Source organism: Delphinus delphis, chromosome 13, assembly GCF_949987515.2.
Source record: "Delphinus delphis chromosome 13, mDelDel1.2, whole genome shotgun sequence".
Taxonomy (NCBI): Eukaryota; Metazoa; Chordata; class Mammalia; order Artiodactyla; family Delphinidae; genus Delphinus; species Delphinus delphis.
The window spans coordinates 81679353-81697704 of NC_082695.1; the positions used below are offsets into that span (position 1 = coordinate 81679353).

Genomic DNA, 18352 nt, shown 5'->3' on the forward strand with positions numbered 1-18352 from the left:
ATACGGCATGTTATTAAAAATCAAGGAGAAGAAAAAAAAATCAAGGAGAAGCATTTTGATTACAGTGATTTCTAATTACGATGTGGACTCTACCAATTTGGAAAATTACTGTAATGCAGCTGTAGTTATTTTTTAACATAGTTCTATACAAACAAACATAACTTGTATGTTTACAATAAAAGTAAACCTATTTAAATATTTTTATTTTACTTTATCTTGTAAATTGATAATCAAAGTATTTAAAATTTATATGTATAATATTTTAGTAATAAAATGTGAATATTTACTAACTGAAAACGCTAACCTCATCCACCTGCCTCCCACCCATATAAGCATGATTACAAGCTAATGAAATTCCTATGCGATTTTCTCAGCATGCATAAAGCTTTTAAATAATGTTCCAAGGTCTCTCTGATGATAATATAATCAATACCCTAATCATTGTAGGTTAATAAGATGTATTCTTTCCCTGACAAAACTGTGTACTCTATAATGACATTCAACAAACTTACCTACCTTGTCATCACACAGCAATTCCTTGTAACTGGTTACTTTAATGTAAATACTAAAATAAGGGCATTCAAAGGAAACACAGATTATTATTTAATGTATTATGTATCAGTATAAATTATATATGTAAAAAAGAATCTTAGGAAGCATCTTGTTTCCTAAATAACACCTTGCAAAAAAGATTTAAAACATAATTTAATTCAAGTCTGACCTTTCATTCCATGGATCTGTTTTGATCTGTTTCCTTAGTAACAACTGGAATAGTAGGTACAACAGATTAGGGAAAAAATATATACATGTGTGTTTGTAGGTACATATATATATACACACATACTATATATATACCATATACCTACTATAGATACCATATATAGTGTGTGTGTGTGTGTGTGTGTATATATATATATATATATATATATATATATACACAGAGAGAGAGAGAGAGAGAGAGAGAGAGAGAGAGAGCAAGCATAGTCTTTTATATATATTAGGTAGAGTTCATAACTCCAGCAAGTTAGGTATAATATTAAAGAGACTACAATGAAAGTGATTTGTTAAGTAGACTATCCAAAGAAAGAAAATGAATGAATGGAATTTCATCAGCATAACAGCTGACAGTGTAGCAGGATCAGTAGAGGAGATCAGAGAAATTTCAGCAGGACTTAGGAAGGTTCCAAATCCCTGAAAATATTCTGAGCCCTGCAGAGGAAGAATTTATAGAAAAGAAGGGACAGAGTAAATAGTTCTCATAAGTATTTTGAGTGAGAGATTTTTATAAAAGGTTAAAACACCCATGGAAAAAGAGATGAGTTTCAAGTGTTCTGGAGGCTTTGCAACACGTAAGGGGTTTGCCACAAAAATCTTCCCTGAAACCATATTGTAATGGTAGAAATGTTTTGCTTCTCACCTACATTAGTCATTGAGGATTTGGTTATCAGAATCTTCCAGAAAGTAATATTTTTATTAACTTTTAGGGAAAAGAAGTCATTTATCTTTTAAAGGATGTTAAGTTTGCTTCACCATGCAAATTGATAGATTCAGCCATGGAAACTTTCATTGATCTGATATAGTCAACAAAACAGTAGATGGTTTTCTTGTAAAACTGCCTTCCAACTTTGTTACAAATATATTTGTGGAAACACTTCTTGAATCCAGATGTAAAGATCTATAAGCAAACAAAATAAAAATGAGAGCTAACTCTCATTGCATGTACGTAAGTACAACTGGGAGTGGTCGGTTTTACATTTTCCCTTCTGAAATAGGTAGGGGCATTCACAATTTCTGTAATCCACAGATAACTTCACTATGTGGCATGCATGTATTTAAAGATAAAACCATAAAATATCCACTGGCCTGCTAAAACTGTCAATTACAGCTTAAGAATCTGTCTAGACAGTATGAGAATTTGGTTTGGGATTGCTTTAGATTATCATGAAAAGTCTGCAACTTTGAAACCTAAATGCAGCTATTGTGATGAACCTTTTAGAAATGAGGATCTTTTTTTTCTTTCTTTCTTTTTTTTTTTTGGCTGTGCCACACAGCTTGCAGGTTCTCAGTTCCCCAAGTAGGGGTTGAACCTGTGCTATGGCAGTGAAAGCCCAGAATCCTAACCACTAGGCCGCCAGGGAACTGCCTAGAAATAAGAATCTTTTAAAGATGAGTATTAGAGACACGAACGATCATTATATTTGGTCATTACCAAACCATTGTGGTTTCAAGGTGACCATGACCATTATTGAGTTTCACAAATACTTTTCATTGTTGCCTGCATCTAGAATTTGGACAATGGCAGGCATGGTCTCTAATTGCCCTGTTAGTCATAACATTAGGCCAAACTGTGTCTTTGGCCAAACTTTGAAGCAACAGAAGTTTCTTTGTACCTTCCTATTCTTTGACCCCTTTTCCTCCTTCCCTAACCCTCCCTCCCAGTGCTTTGCCCCCTGTTTTTTCTACCCTACCACCCTATACCACCACTTCCAACTATCATTCTTTTTCTCATATTTAAATTTCACATAATTATTTTTAAAAAAACTAATAATGTCTAGGTACCTGACTCTTTTGAGAGAAATTATGTATTAAAAATACTTCTCGGGCTTCCCTGGTGGCGCAGTGGTTGAGAGTCCGCCTGCTGATGCGGGGGACGTGGGTTCGTGCCCCGGTCCGGGAAGGTCCCACATGCCGCGGAGCGGCTGGGCCCGTGAGCCATGGCTGCTGAGCCTGTGCGTCCGGAGCCTGTGCTCCACAACGGGAAAGGCCACAACAGTGACAGGCCCGCGTACCGCAAAAAAAAAAAAAAAAAATAATAATAATAATAATAATTCTCAAAAGTATAACAACTTCAATATAAAAAAATTAAGTTATTGTTGGATCATCTACTACTCTTGCTCATAAGGCTAAACCAGGGATAGTGAAATTCTATATGAAATCAGAAATGAATTTATTTGAGAGTAGCAAAGGAAGAGATTTCCCTGCCACATTTATCTTCCTCTTGACCATTTAGTCATTCTACTGCCAAGTACTCTTCTGGACCAAGCTGGCAGAGTAGGTTCTAGAAGTGGGAAGAGGGAGAGAGCTAACCTAGACCTGCCCTCCTACTCTTTTTAGCTGGCTAACAGAAGATGTCTTGGAAGGTCATTAGAGTCCACATTTGTTGGCAACCAGCCCAGCTTCCAGGCTCCCCTTTACTTCTTCTAATAAAACTCTGAATTTCCCAGTAGTGTGCTTTGGTCCCCCTCCTACCTAGCTCTAGAGGTGAGCCCTTAACTGACTTAAGCCATTTCATCCTTTCTGGTCATAATGACTGTTTTGTGATGGACAAGTAACCAAATGTGTTTGCTCTATCAGAGCAAACTCTTTACCAGACAGAAACAAGGATTATGAATTGCCAGGAGTTGTTGGCAGTCATCTTGGAAACACAAGGGAAAAACCTGAATGAGAGTTAGGCTAACACCAAGGAAGTGGATCCAGCACTGTGAAAGGGCATGCAGAACCTGTCTTATATCCGTACCTAATTCTAGACATAATATTTAGGCCCTGGTAAATAACCCTTGCCTGAAGCTTGATCTCCCCTTCATTGTTCCATTACAGGATTCAATAAGTTTCCTCTTACGTGTAAGCTAATTAGAGTCAGGTTTTCTAAAACATTTCTGTTAAGAATGCTCTCTAGTTAAGGCAGTATTTTTCCTGTCAAATGAAATAAATTTGGTCAACTAGTATCCAAGGTAGACACTAAATAGTGGGAAGAAATGGTATAAAGATCCATGTGCATAACAGTCATCATTAATATCCTCAGATTAAGGGAAAAGCTTAGACTCTAGTCTTTGGTCTACGAGAGAAGGTTGGGTAGTTGACATAAATATCCTCTCCTGCACCATCTGAAGGTTGATTGGCAGGGACAGGACTTCTGTAGTTGTTGGTTGCCTAGAAAGACAAACACAAAGGATGTTAATAATTCACTGCATTTCAGCACTTAATAACGACACTCAAAACATAAATCTCTCCTTAGTTCAACCATGATACAGGTCAAATTTCTATTACAGTTAATTTCATAAAACATGCTCTTCACTGTATTGAACTTCTGTGAGAAATCACATTCTTGATTTGTAGGGTGGTGAGCGAGATACAACAGAGACCTAGCCTTGATTATCACTTGATATATTGTGATATAAATTACCTGTTTAAATGTAAAACTCCCTCTCCTGATGTTAGGCTATTTCGAAGAGAACCATTATTTGTATTCTTTATATGGAAAGTCTAGTACAGTATTTTCCCATAGTGGATAATCATTAATTTCTGTTGAATGGAAAAATAAATATTTTTAAAGTACACAGTGTGCTGGCTTAAAAATAAGCAACTGAACACAATTTAAAAATTACAGGGACTCCCCTGGTGGCACAGTGGTTAAGAATCTACCTGCCAATGGAGGGGAAACAGGTTTGAGCCCTGGCCCGGGAAGATCCCACATGCCGCGGAGCAACTAAGTCCATGAGCCACAACTACTGAGCCTGCGCTCTACAGCCCGTGAGCCACAACTAATGAGCCCGCATACCACAACTACTGAAGCCCACACGCCTAGAGCCCGTGCTCTGCGACAAGAGAAGCCACCGCAATGAGAAGCCCGTGCACCACAACAAAGAATCGCCCCCGCTCGCCGCAACTAGAGAAAGCCCACAATGAAGACCCAACACAGCCAAAAATAAATAATAAAATAAAATAAATAAATTTTTTTAAAATTACAAAAATAAATGCACATTCACTTTCAAGATGATGTTATACAATCATTAATCTTCTCTACCTTAATTGGGTCACTTTGACCACCTGTATGTATGTGTGTGACAGAAAATACGTAAGCATAAGTGACAGAGGAGGAGAGAGAGCGGGGGCGGGGCAGAATTGAAGGGAGGAGAAGAGAAGGAGAGAGAGGGGTCTTTCGGTGAGTAGTCTGAAAATTTAGTGTGGTTTCAGTGTTTGCGAGGAGAAAGTAAAAGGAAAATTCAAGTGCTATTGTTTTCTACGTAGTTTGTCTAAAAACATACCCCGCAGAATCAAGTAGGTCTAACTTCACAGACCAGCTTACTGTCTAACTTTCTAATCACCATTCAAATTATCATTATTCTGCAAAAGCCTGGAAGAGTTGAATACCTAGTGAGGAAGTTGCAAAGCGCCTTTCCTCCTCTGAAATTCACAGCAATAAATGTGGCTTTGGATTGGCTTGAATGGACAACAGCTAAGGACAGAGAAGGGATCCGGAAATTGCATGTGACAGAACACGGTTTCCTCGCATGCAGGCATGGCAGGTCAGACAAGGCCAGACTTCTCCAGCCTTCGCACTTGGTGCCCAAAAGCAAACCATGAGATATTCAGAAAAAAAATTTTTTTTGTTTTGCAAAAAAGTAACTACCTAACAGAAAGAAGAAAGTTAGACTGATAGATTATTAAGAAGTTTGAAGCACACACATTGGATTGTCGGAAACTTTTTAGTACTTGAGGTTTGGGCCATGTAGCATTCAATGGCAAATAATTAAATTGAAGAGATATGGATGTAATTTTAGATAACACTCAGGGAAAGGTTTTATTGTAAAATTTTGTAAACACAATAGTATGTGTTAAAGAGACTATCTGACCTATAGTGGAGACAATGAGCACGAAAATAAGTGTCCCTCTTATCTTCACACCCAGAAGGGAATTTCTCCTCTGTCAATTAAACATTAAGGGGCAGGGGCACGTAGAATAAGGAGGACAATGTCAAGTTCACTCGATTCCTGCAGCCCAACAAAAAGGTCTTTAGCTTTATAATCTGAACGTCCGTTAATTAATAAATTAATCCAAACATCGTAACAATAACGAATATCTTGCATTGCATCTTTCTACGTGCTTGCTATGCTTTTAGTTACATTTAATTTAATCCTCACAATAACCTCACGACATAAAAATATTATCATGCCCTGTACTGGGTCAGATATCATCCCCCCTAAATTTTTGTCCTTCCCAGACCTTCATTAATGTGACCTTATTTGGAAATAGGGTTGCTGCCGATGTAATTAGTTAAAATGAGGTCATACTGAAGTAAGGTAGGCTCTTAGCCCAATATGACTGGTTCCCTTATAAAAGGAGAAGAGATACAGACACACACACACACACAGACACACACACACACACACACACACACACACACACACACACACACAGAAGGACGCCATGTGAAGACAGAGGAACAGACTGGAGTGATGTGTCTACAAGCCAAGGAATGCCAACAACCACTGGAAGCCAGGAGAGAAGCACAGAACAGAGTCTCGTCCCAAGAGGGAACTGATCCTGCTGAGACCTTGATTTTGGACTCTAACCCTCCAGAACTGTGAGAGACTAGATTTCTGTTGTTTCTAGTCACCCTCTTTGTGGTAATTTTGTTGCTGCAGCCCTAGGAAACTAATACAGATTTTGGTAATGTGCAATGTTGATTATTATTATCTAGTGTAATTGCTCCTTTATTTATGTGAATGTAAAACAAACAGTTTCAAAAGGTATTAATAATAGGAGACTAGTTCAGAAAATAACCATTTCATCAAATAGCTGATACTGGAAAAACAGGCAACTGCACTGGTTAGGTTATTGAAAGGAGAATAAAAAAGAAGATTGCTAACTGCAAAATGGACTGACTTTACATTTATGATGCACAAAACGGGGGGGCAGAATGACAATTCTGAGAAAACTTACCCTATTCTGTGTGTCCCAGTACTCTTTAAATAGGCCTCTTTTCTGTCTCCTTCTCCTTCTGGGAAAACATGTACAAGAGAGGTAATAAGAATGACACTCCAGCACCAGCATTATTTCAGACGCTCTATAATACCTCACCTGTACCCGCAGCCCACATGCCCTTAGTGATTATGTTAAAGCAGCTGTCCACAGCGGTTTTATACATACTCACCCAAAATTCCACTGTCCTAAATTTTTTCATTTTTCGTACCTTCTCCAGTGTGCTCACAGATGGTGAAGGCAACTAAACGGATATGCAGCCAGTTCCTTAGTAATTAATCTCAGTGAGTTTACTAAAGAATGGTGCAGAGTGGGTTATTATTGATACATAAATGACTTAGAGATTTCCCACAATTAAAACTTCCTTTTAAATGCTAACAGTGCAACTTCTTGGATGACAATGACAATATAACTAAGCTTTATGGAATCTTCCGGGTGTTTTACTAAACGACCTGTATGGATTACTTTATTCAGATTTCATCAAAAACTCTCTATTTAAGGAACTGGGGAACTGAGGCACTGTGAGGAAGAGTAATTTGCCCCAAATCACATGGTTGGTAATCAGTAGAATCGGGATTTGAATTCACAGCCCTCCTTCCCGACTACCAGGCTCACTGCTTCTACAGTCACATTGCTGCAGCTGAAAACGGGCCATCCGAAACCATATATTCAATAAACTCTCCACAGTTTCAACAAAACTTATAAAAGCCTAACTTCAGGAGGAATCTTTGAAAAGAAAATACAAGAGAAGAGAGTAATGTAATTGAATGCAAAGATGAAATAACTATATCCAAGTGTATGGAAATTGTTATCATGGGGAGATGGTGACTATTTCTTTTCATCCCCCTACAGAAAAGATTCTTATTGAACCACAGAGGGGACGGGTCAAATACAAAAATGTAGAGTTTTTTTTAAAGATGAGGTTATAATTACTTCACAGAAATTTTGAAAACCTGGCAAGAGAGTCTCTCTCCAGGGAAAGGTTGTTCAGATAATCAATGTTGACTCTGATGGTCTCTTCTAGTTGCTATGAAATCCTCCTACCATGTCAACAGAATCACAGACTATGTGCATTTATGTATTTACTTATTAAGTAGTATTTAAACAAATTATTTACTTACTTTATGTGTAAATTTACTATGTGCAAGTCATATTTCTAAGATCTTTTATATAAATTATTTATTCCTCATAAGAAATCTATGACACAGACACTATTATTATCCTCTTTTTGCAAGTGAGGAAACAGACACAGATTTATGACTTTTGATCCTTTGTTAAATTATCCTTCACAATCATAATATAGAGTTAACTTTCCCAAGTAGGTCCAAATATATATATATATATACATGTGTGTTATATATATAAACAAATATATTTTTTAACATCTTTATTCGAGTATAATTGCTTTACAATGGTGTGTTAGTTTCTGCTTTATAACAAAGTGAATCAGCTATATGTATACATATAATCCCCATATCTCCTCCCTCTTGCGTCTCCCTCCCACCCTCCCTATCCCACCCCAACAAATATACTTTTAACATAAGCTTAGTATATACAATGTGATGAGGAAAAGAGAAGATGATTTTTTTCTCCAGTTTTATTGAGATACAATTGATACAATATAGCACTGTGTAAGTTTAAGGTGTACAGCATAATAATCTGACTTACATATATGATGAAACAATTTCCACAGTAAGTTTGGTGAACATCCACCATCTCATATAGACACAAAAGTAAAGAAATAGAAAAAACATTTTCCTTGTGACGAGAACCCTTAGAATTTACTCTCTTAACAACAGGCATACATAATGTAGAGCCGTGTTAATGATATTTACCACGTCGTAGATTGCATCCCTAGCACTTATTTATCATACAACACGAGAACACGAAGTTTAGAGTGGGATGATCTGCGTCTAACTTGTGCTCTGCAATTGACTAGTGATTTGCATCTCTAAAGGTCAGTCCTCTCACCTGTAGAATAAAGACAGTAAACATATTCCCATTCTGGCTTGCTTGATTCTAAGGAGTTTCCCTGGGATGAGGAACGATCAGCGCGGAAACTGGGAAAGTCCCAGGCAAACCAAGACATCCCATTTGCTGTGAACCTCGAAGCTGACAACAGAGGTAAAAGTGCCTAACATTTGCTCGCTAAACATTAAATTTCTTCCTACAGACTCAGGTGTCAATCCCTAGACTGTATCTCGGCTCCTGTCACGCTTACTGGTGCTATGCCTTCCCCTAGCCATGCTCACTGAATATGGTCACTATTCTGGTCTCTAACTGGAAATGACACCAACTGTGCTCTAAAGGCCTCGTGCTCACAGGCTGCCCGGTGCTGGGCGTGAAGGAAGAATTCAGTCTCCTTCAGTGATGTATTTTGGCTTCTCTCTAGGTCAGCACATCTGAAGCTGAAGCGGCAGGATTATTTTAAACAGTTGCTAAGACAGAGTTCAGAAGGTCATTGTTTAGTCCCTTGGGTCATTTTTCAAGACGTTTCCATTCTAAGTAACGACCACAAATCAATACCAATGACAAGGTAGAAAGAACAAGTGCTTTTTGCTGTGTGGTGTTTGGCCATGGTTATGCATTCAAGTCCACTGATCTTCTTTTTATCACATTTAACCAAGTGGGACAAGATATTCTACAGTTCAATTTAGCTATTCATGTAAAATTGATGCATTTTCATGAAGCTAAATCCTTTCTGTCCAATATCTGTGACCCTCTCGAGGTCTGTCCTGTCACTCACTCTCTCCTAGCCATATTCCTTGTGTTCCCATGCGCTCCTGCTGTCGTATCTGCCCTCGGTGCATTTTTTAATCAACCAAGGTGAAGCAGTAGAGAGATCCTCAGTGTCACTAACATCCTTACCTCAATTTGCTAATATCTGACCAGGGAAAGACTGGAGGGCAGCCCATGATGGACAGAAAGGAACGACGACAGTTTCATGTTTCAATTTAATTAGACAAATGCTTATGGACCATCCTTATTTGGAAAGATTAGCGCTAAACGCTATCAAACACTAAAAAATGAGTAAAACATAATCTCTGCCATTATGAATAAAGGGAAGCCAAGCATGGAAGTGATTAAACTACAAAGCAGGCTGCGAGGTGTGGTGGTTAGGAAGTGCAACACGATTCTGGATGGTGACATCATGTCTACTTGTAGGGAGGGAGAAGCAGGACAGCCCTCCCAGAGGGGACACGCACCCCACACCTTGAATGGTCTGCAGGACCAGATCATTCTAAGGCCAAATATGGGGGAAATCAGCATTTTGGTGTCATAACAAATGGGAAGAGTCAGGCGTGTTCACAGAATAAAAGCTGTAGTTTTAATACATTTTGTCAATATCAGGGGAGTAAGTAAAGTAGAAAATATGAATGAATATTGGGTTGGGGTCAGATTAATTGGGCTGGGGTCAGAACAAAGGGCACCTGTGCCACAAGGTTAATGAGCTTAGCGTTATCCTGGTGCCAGTGGAAAGACAATAAACAGGTCTTAAACAAGGAGACGACGTGGCCAGTCTAGCTTTTAGAAGGGGAACCAGGAAAATAACAGATGGGTTAGAAAGGGGGAGTACCGCTGAAGTCAGGCGAGCAGTGAGGGGAGCCTTCGAAGAGGATATGGCGACGAGATGGGGAAACCGATGGGAAACCCCGTCAATAAGCACGCAGGACTGTGTGTGTGTGTGCGTGTGTGCGTGTGTGTGTGTGCGTGTGTGTGTGTGTGCGCGCGCGCATGCGTGAGTGGTAACATTACTGGGGGAGAAGAGTGGAGATGGATGTATTCCTTCACTCAACAAACATACAGTAAGTGCCTACCATGTGTCGGACATTCAAAACGTAGACATCAAAAGTTTGGTTCCTTCTTTCCTTAAGAATTTAATACTTTAGTTGGATCACGAGTATAAGGAATGATTCCAACCCAATATGACTACAGCTAAGATTGCAACAAATACCTAGACTGGTGAGTTGATGAACATGGGGCAGCTAAGAAGGGAAGAGTTAACCAAGAACAGCCTGGAAAACTGCCAAGTGTGCCACAGGCGGTAAAAGGTAGGAAACTTCAGAAGAGGCCAATGGCCACCTGCTCTCTCTAGGGCAGCCCCTCCCAACTCCTTTCTTCTCAATGATTTGTAATAAAGGCACCTACGCTGATTGTTTCAGAGAATATAGAACCATTTAAAATCACGTTGCTTGCTTATTAGAATATGCATGCCACTATATCTCAGTCACCACTGCCACAATAAATATTTAATGAATGAATGAATGAAGGCATTATTACTGTTCAACCCTGATCTTCTCTCAGAATCCATCTCTCTCTCTCTCTCTCTCTCTGTTACACACACATACCTCCCCCTCACCTGACAGCCGTTTTCCTTTGCAGGAGGAGAGGAGAGACGGGGTAGCAGACAGAGCAGAGGCACCAGGCGGCTGGCTTTGTTAGTGCTGGGGTGCACTGCCCACTCCTACTAATTCCGAAATGAGTCATTCTAGCCTCCTCCTCCAACTTTAACTCCTTCTCTGCTACGTACAAGAGCAGCGCTCAAAGTACACGGACTCAGTACCTGAGTCGTAAGACAGCTTAACCAACTACTGGGTTATTAATGGAGAAACTCCAGCATCAGAATTACTCAGGGAAAACTAGATCCAGGAGGAGCTGCAATACTCACCTCTTATAAGGAATGGCAATGACGGTGGTAATTAGGATAATCAACAGCAACAACAAAGCTGTCCCTGAGGCCACGAAGAGGATGGACTGGTTATTGGTTTTACCTAGGAGGAAACAAAGTTATAGGAGGAATTAGGAATTCAGCTAAAGCCAGAAAAGAAAGGGAAGTGGGAAAATTAGGAAAGGGTATATTAATCATCATAGGGTAACAATGTAAAACAAAGATTCCAATAAAAAATAGGCTGAGATAGGGGAAAAAGATTTTTCTTTCAGTCTCCTAAATACTTCTGACTCCTCACAGATTTTCACTAGTTCCTGGATCTAATGGTGGGTTTGACACCTTACTGAGACCAAGAATAGAAAGCATTCAAGACAGATATCACTTCATTCTAATGAGCTCCTGATCACATACACGAAATCTTTTGTAGGAAAAAAACACATCAAAATAGTATATAAATGAAGATTACTTCTTAGTTCTATTGCATTAAGTACATCCAAGACACAACAGTATGTAACTCTGATGTTTATAAGTGGAATTTTGTTCAAGAAATATTGTCTACTCAATTACGGTTAATGATAAAAATAATCAGGAAAAGCATGTTACTCTTCCAACTCAGCGATTAACTGGAAAGGGCTATGGCCAGGGAATCTGAAATTCTCATCCTGGTTCTTTCACTGTTTAGCTGTTTGACCTCCAGCAAATTCCTAACCTTCTCTGCCAGCCTTCCTTCAACTGTCAAGTGATGACAACACTTCTAATTACATCACAGAGCTGTGATAAGAGGCTAATAAGGCAATATTCAAATATTTGCTCACCTCTGGAGCCAGATCCCATGAGGCCAGAGACCATTTCCTCTTTCAAATGTCCTCCTGCCCACTGCACACCTCACCCACCGCCACCCACAGAGCTCCTTACAAGAAGAAGAAACTCATCAGTATGTGTTGTTGATGGAAACAGGATTGAATTGAAACCGAGGCGCCCTCTTTTTTTCTTCTTCTTCTTCTTTTGCGGTACGCGGGCCTCTCAGTGTTGCGGCCTCTCCCGTTGCGGAGCATAGGCTCCGGACGCGCAGGCTCAGCGGCCATGGCTCACGGGCCCAGCTGCTCCGCGGCATGTGGGATCTTCCCGTCCCGGGGCACGAACGCGTGTCCCCTGCATCGGCAGGCGGACTCTCAACCACTGCGCCACGAGGGAAGCCCCGAAGCGCCATCTTTATGGCCATCTCTATATCTTTAGGCAGCAAATTTCCCAGGAAATTTGTAGGAAAGGGGCAGCTATGGCAGAGAACAGCACAGCTTCCCTCTCTCTTGAAATAAAAGCTCGAACGCTTGTACCCTGACTCCCAGGCTATCTGGAATCCCACAGCAACCTGTAAACCATACTTTTCACAGCATTCTTCCCAATCCTTCACTCAGATGATTTCTTCCTTCCTGACCCACTATAGCTGAGATTTTTTTCATGATAAGAGCTCAAAGTCTATTCCACTCATTCTTTTGCAAGCTTTACTGCAAAAAGAAACTAAGTCAAAAAATAAACATTATTTTTATGTTTTAAATTTGTTAACCTGTAAGGTGAATAAAGATAGAAAAAATATATGAACACTTTTAAAGACCTTGTATGTAGTGTCTAAGATAGGGTTTTGTCCAAATACGATGGGGAGAAGGAAAGCGAAACTTATTCAGAAAAAAAAATACATTGAACAACAACAAAAAAATACATTGAACCACCACTGCAAATGGAACAAGGATATTTTTTCCCCGTCAAATATGAAATTAATGTTTTTAAGCTCTTGGCACATTATTAAAAGCAAACAAAATACCTGAAAGTATTTGCATTATAACACAGGCATATAAAAGGACCGCAGTTGCTATGCTGACATAATTTGAATACAGTAGATGCTAAGGTTAAATTAAATAGGCATGGTGGAAAAAAATGAAAGTTATGATCAAAAAATTCATTGACAGTATTTTGGGAAAATTATTTACCTGTTTTTTGAAATTTAGATCTTAATTACAGTAAAAAATTACAGTAAAAAAAAGCCAATCTGGGTGGACTACAGAGATCTAAATGTTTAAATGTAAACACGAGAAGAAACTATAAGTGAGTATTATTTAATCTCTGTAATGAGAAACGACTTTCCAATTTATACAAATAAGCAAACACATAGGATTGACTGGGTCAAAATGAAAAATATCTGTAGGTCAAAATCATCACAGGTAAAGGCAAAAAATTAGTATCTTTAACATACCTTTGCTGTCAAGAAAAACCTATGTTAAGAGAATAAGTAAGATAAAAAACAACTTATTAACCAAAAGTGCTTAAAGACAAGTTTGCATGAAAGGAAGAAGGTGGCAAGATGGACGACCTCAGGCTCCATTTGGGGAGAGAAATCTGCTGCAACCTGCCTCTGGGAAGAAATCGCTCTCTGTGCGTCAGACCTTTTCACGAGCTTCTTGTACATTTGATTAATTACTTTTTTCCTAAAGAAATGCTCAGAAATGTGAACAAAGAGTTTTGTGGAACATTTATAAGAGCAAAAAGAAAATCCTTCTTTCCCAGCAGCACTCTAAAGTAAGACGACACAGCTGAGGGTCTCAAATGTAATTAGAATCACAGGGCAGGGGGATGGGGGGAGGCTCGTTAAGCCACAGATGGCTGAGCTCCCCCCTCAGAATTTCTGACTCAGGAGGTTTGTGTGGGTCCCAGAATTTGCAGCTCCTGTGTGATGCTGGTCTGGGGCCACCTCCTAGAGGATCACAGCTATAGACATTAGGATCATGGGTGTAAAGAATCCCAATGAAATGGAAAACTGCTGACTCCAGATAGAAAGTTAAGTAAAATTTCAAAGCCAGAATTCACAGTTGTGCATGCTATGATATCTCAATCAAGTATAGAACTTAGGAGGAAAAAGCCTGCCAGGCAGCAACATGCCAAAATTTTAAAGTGATGATCTTCAGGGAATAGAATTAAAAGCAATTGTTTCTTTAAGCTTTTTGCTATTTTCCAGATGTACTAAATGATGTATTGTTTTTAATAATCAGAAAAAAATAGTACAAAAATTTAAAGGTCTGCATGCTTAAAGCAGAATACTCTGCCAGTTTTTCGTGGTTATATTTAAAGTGCAGGATGTAGAGAGCATCTTTGCAGAAGTGTACTCAGAATCCTTAAGAATTAAGATGGCATTCTTTGCTAAGCTCTCAGTTATATGAATTAAGTAGAAACCACTGAAAAGTATCTTCATTTGTTTCACACTGCTCACTTATAAAATCTAAATTTCAGATGCATTCCTTAATGTCACATATGTTGCCTCTTTTTAACCTCTTCTAACAATGGGTGACCTGCTGGACTCAGATCCATCTTCTTCACTCATCTTTTAACACACAGTGTTGAGGCAGACTGTGTACTTGGCATTAGAGATGAAATGGTGGGCACCGAAAAAAAGCATGGGAGTCTGGTAGAGATTCACTTACAATCCAGAGTATCCCAGCCTATAGCCAATCCTACTTGTTACCTCCTTCTCAGCTTCCCACCCCTCTGCTGTGTTATTGTGAACCAGCAGTACTTGGACCAGGCTGGTGTAAGCACCCAACTTGCTGGGCCCTGTACGGCTAAAACCAAAAAAAATGGAAAAGCAAATGGGTGTGGGTGCTTTAGGGAGTTAATCAATAGTTCCTAACCTTCACTTTTTCCTAAATTCTTTTAACAGATCTTAGCTTGAGTGACGTCAGCCCTCAAGCCCCTCTCTTAAAGAAAGAATTACTGTCTCTTCTCGGCAGCCATTTTTTTGCCGATTTTTTTTTCAACCTTCATCCCAATGCGGTGTTGGTTCATAGGAGGACAAAAGTGTCGTGAACCATAAAGCCATTATTTTCCCTCCCATCAAGAAAGATAAATAGGACTCCCCTGGTGGCACAGTGGTTAAGAATCCACCTGCCAATGCAGGGGACATGGGTTCGAGTCCTGGTCCGGGAAGATCCCACATGCCATGAAGCAACAAAGCCCGTGCACAACTACTGAGCCCGTGCTCTAGAGCCTGCGAGCCACAACTACTGAGCCCACGTGCCACAACTCCTGGAGCCCGTGCGCCTAGAGCCCGTGCTCCGCAACAAGAGAAGCCACCGCAATAAGAAGCCCGCGCACCGCAAGGAAGAGTAGCCCCCGCTCGCTGCAACTAGAGAAAGCCTGTGTGCAGCAACGAAGACCAAATGCAGCCAAAAATAAATACATAAAATAAATAAATTTATTTTAAAAAAGGAAAGAAAGGTAAATACAGTTAAAACAATTTAAAGCACATCAATGAGATATATAAATGAGTAACTTACTCGAGGACTGCAAACCTCCAGGCTACGTTTCTGCCAATGACAAGTATTTACAGCTGAGTTATAAACCCTTAGAAAGGCTTGGGATATAAATGCTTCCAGGTCCTTGCCTCAGAGCCAGGCGGGTAAGAGCAGGCATTGATGTTTACTATTTATCTTTTATTAGAGTCTGGGGTGGGGTTAGGGACTGGGGAAACCAAGCAACTTAGAACCTACATATCTAGACCAAAAAACATGCTGAGAAAAACTCAGAGACCCTGACCCTCTACCCAGCCCTGGGCAGTCATGGTAGATACCAGTAAAAGTTATTCTTGCTGTCTTACCTCATTAAAAAGAAGAGAAATATTTGATTTCGCTCTATGTACAGATGGGATACACACTGTGTATGTTCCCACAGGATAGATGTGTGTCAGGTGACAGACTCAGCACTATCAGGTTGATTCCAATTTTTGACTCACAGTATAATGCAAATATCCAATCTTCGTCCCACATTAGACACTGATTTGCTGAAAAAAATAGATGGAGGAGGGAAGCCTTCAGTTCTAAGTCCTATCTTCTAATTCTTTTCCCTGGAAGACCCCGGCGTAAGATCACTTGATCTTCTGGACACTTTTTTGGCAACTGCAAAATGATGATGCAATCAATCTAAGGGTGGCCATGGGAGTGGCTCGAGATAAAACATGTAGGGGGGCTTTATTTACATATTTAAGCACCACATAATGTAAGCTGTTAAGAGTGAACTTAGGTTTTGTCCGCACACATTCAAAATTAGAGTTAAATAACTAATTTCTATTCTTTTCACGTTGACATTCCACGTTGCACTAGTCATGTATAACAGAGGATGCTTGTTCCTGTAACTAGATTCACCTTTCTGGGGAAAGGTGGAAGTGCTGTTGATAAACATGTATAAAATGGTTGTAGCTTTGGAGGACCACTGGAAGAAATGGTAGTCTGAAGTCTGTTGAACGTTCCTGTATGCCTGAAATACAGGCATGGTAATATGATCCCAAGTTTTCAAAGGTCGACTTTCTTTGTGCAGACCGATTTTATATCCTTTGTAGTTCAGAAACCTTTCCCTGTTTTATAGCAAGAAGGTCCTAGGGAATAAATCATTTTCAGAGAATTAAAGGCCCATGACATCAACCTCTAATTTTTCTTCTGAGTGAATAGTAACTATTCCTACTCAAAATGAAAATATTATCGTATATGTGGAGTCTAAAATATGACACAAATGAACTTATCTATGAAACAGAAACAGATTCACAGATATAGAGAACAGACTTCTGGTTGCCAAGGGGGAGGGGGGTGGGGGAGGTGTGGGTTGGGAGTTTGAGGTCAGCAGATGCAAGCTATTATGTACAGAATTGATAAACAACAAGGTCCTACTGTATAGCACAGGGAACTCTATTCAATATTCTGTAATAAACCATAATGAAAGGAATACAAAAAAGTATATATATACATGTATAACTGAATCACTTTGCTGTACAGCAGAAACTAACACAATATTGTAAATCAACTATACTTCAATAAAATTAAAAAAATAAAAGTATTATTAGGTTTTAACTGAGAAACATAAGGTGCAGAGACTCTAAATAATTGTCCTGTAATTACAGAGCAAGCCAATGAGGAAGCGAGTTTCTAATCTTATGTACACATTTTGCTGCAATGGTTTTGCCTCTCTTGATGGAAAATAGTTTCCCAAGTGACTTAAACACTTTAAAACTTTACATCAGTTGAGAAACACATAGTCTAAGATAGGCTGTAAAGTCTACTACTCAATAGGCTGACCGCAGTAGCTACATTTTCTGGTGTCACTATGTGCACTGGCTGTACTCTGGACCATAGTGCTCTACAGCGACTGAAGTACGGTAAGGGTACCCATGTCAGCATATGTGGCACAAGGATGGTGAACGTTCTGATTTGGTAATTTGTTGAGAAAATTTTCAAGGCTGACTCCATCATATTAGATGTCTCACCTTTCTACCCAAGTATTCCTTAGTCTTACGTTCTATTTCTTAAAATATTTCTCCATTTTCATAAAGAGATATTATTTATTAAAGGAGATTGTAATTTATGCATCACAAGTCAGAATGTCAAGGCCTGCACACTTCCTACTCACTTCTGTGGTGAATTAGTGTGCAGAAAAGAGTTAATGTAGCAGCCCGAAGACTGCTGGCCTTAGAAAGGCCTGCTTACAAGGTTGGCTCCTGGCTAGTGTGTGGGAACTTGGATTTGGAGAGTGTTCTCACCATTTCTTAACTGTTAGGGTGGTTTATTGAGTCTAAACTGTTGATACAAACAATGTGGTTTATGCTAAACACCTGCTTTCCTTCTGGGAATTAGTCCTTCTGACTTTTCCGCATGTATCTTTTCCCTTTGCTGATTTTGCTTTGTATCCTTTTGCTGTAATAAATCAAAGCCATATCTTTGGAATGTAATCATCAAAGAAGAGAGAGCCTGTATCTTCCAATTCTGTGGGAAGGTAGAAGCCTAACTTCCAAAGGCACCTTGCTCCGAGGTGCAAAACTACCTCCTGGCGTAAAGATGTAAGCAGCTCATTTTTCCTTTGGATGAAGCCAATTAGCTAACATAGATGGTC

General features: G+C 39.5%; 1 protein-coding gene across 3 annotated transcripts in view; it reads right to left on the bottom strand.

The window, feature by feature from the left end:
• Positions 1 to 2687: 2687 nt before the first annotated feature.
• CD226 (CD226 molecule) overlaps positions 2688 to 18352 on the bottom strand; it is a 102131-nt gene continuing 86466 nt past the window's right edge. For all 3 annotated transcript variants that reach the window (XM_060029566.1, XM_060029569.1, XM_060029568.1), the window contains 3 exons: positions 11432 to 11534; positions 6724 to 6781; positions 2688 to 3930 (listed from right to left, as the gene is read on the bottom strand). In XM_060029566.1, coding sequence (XP_059885549.1) covers positions 3817 to 3930; positions 6724 to 6781; positions 11432 to 11534 — 275 coding nt within the window. In that variant the 3' untranslated portion in view covers positions 2688 to 3816. The remainder of the gene's footprint in view (positions 3931 to 6723; positions 6782 to 11431; positions 11535 to 18352) is intronic.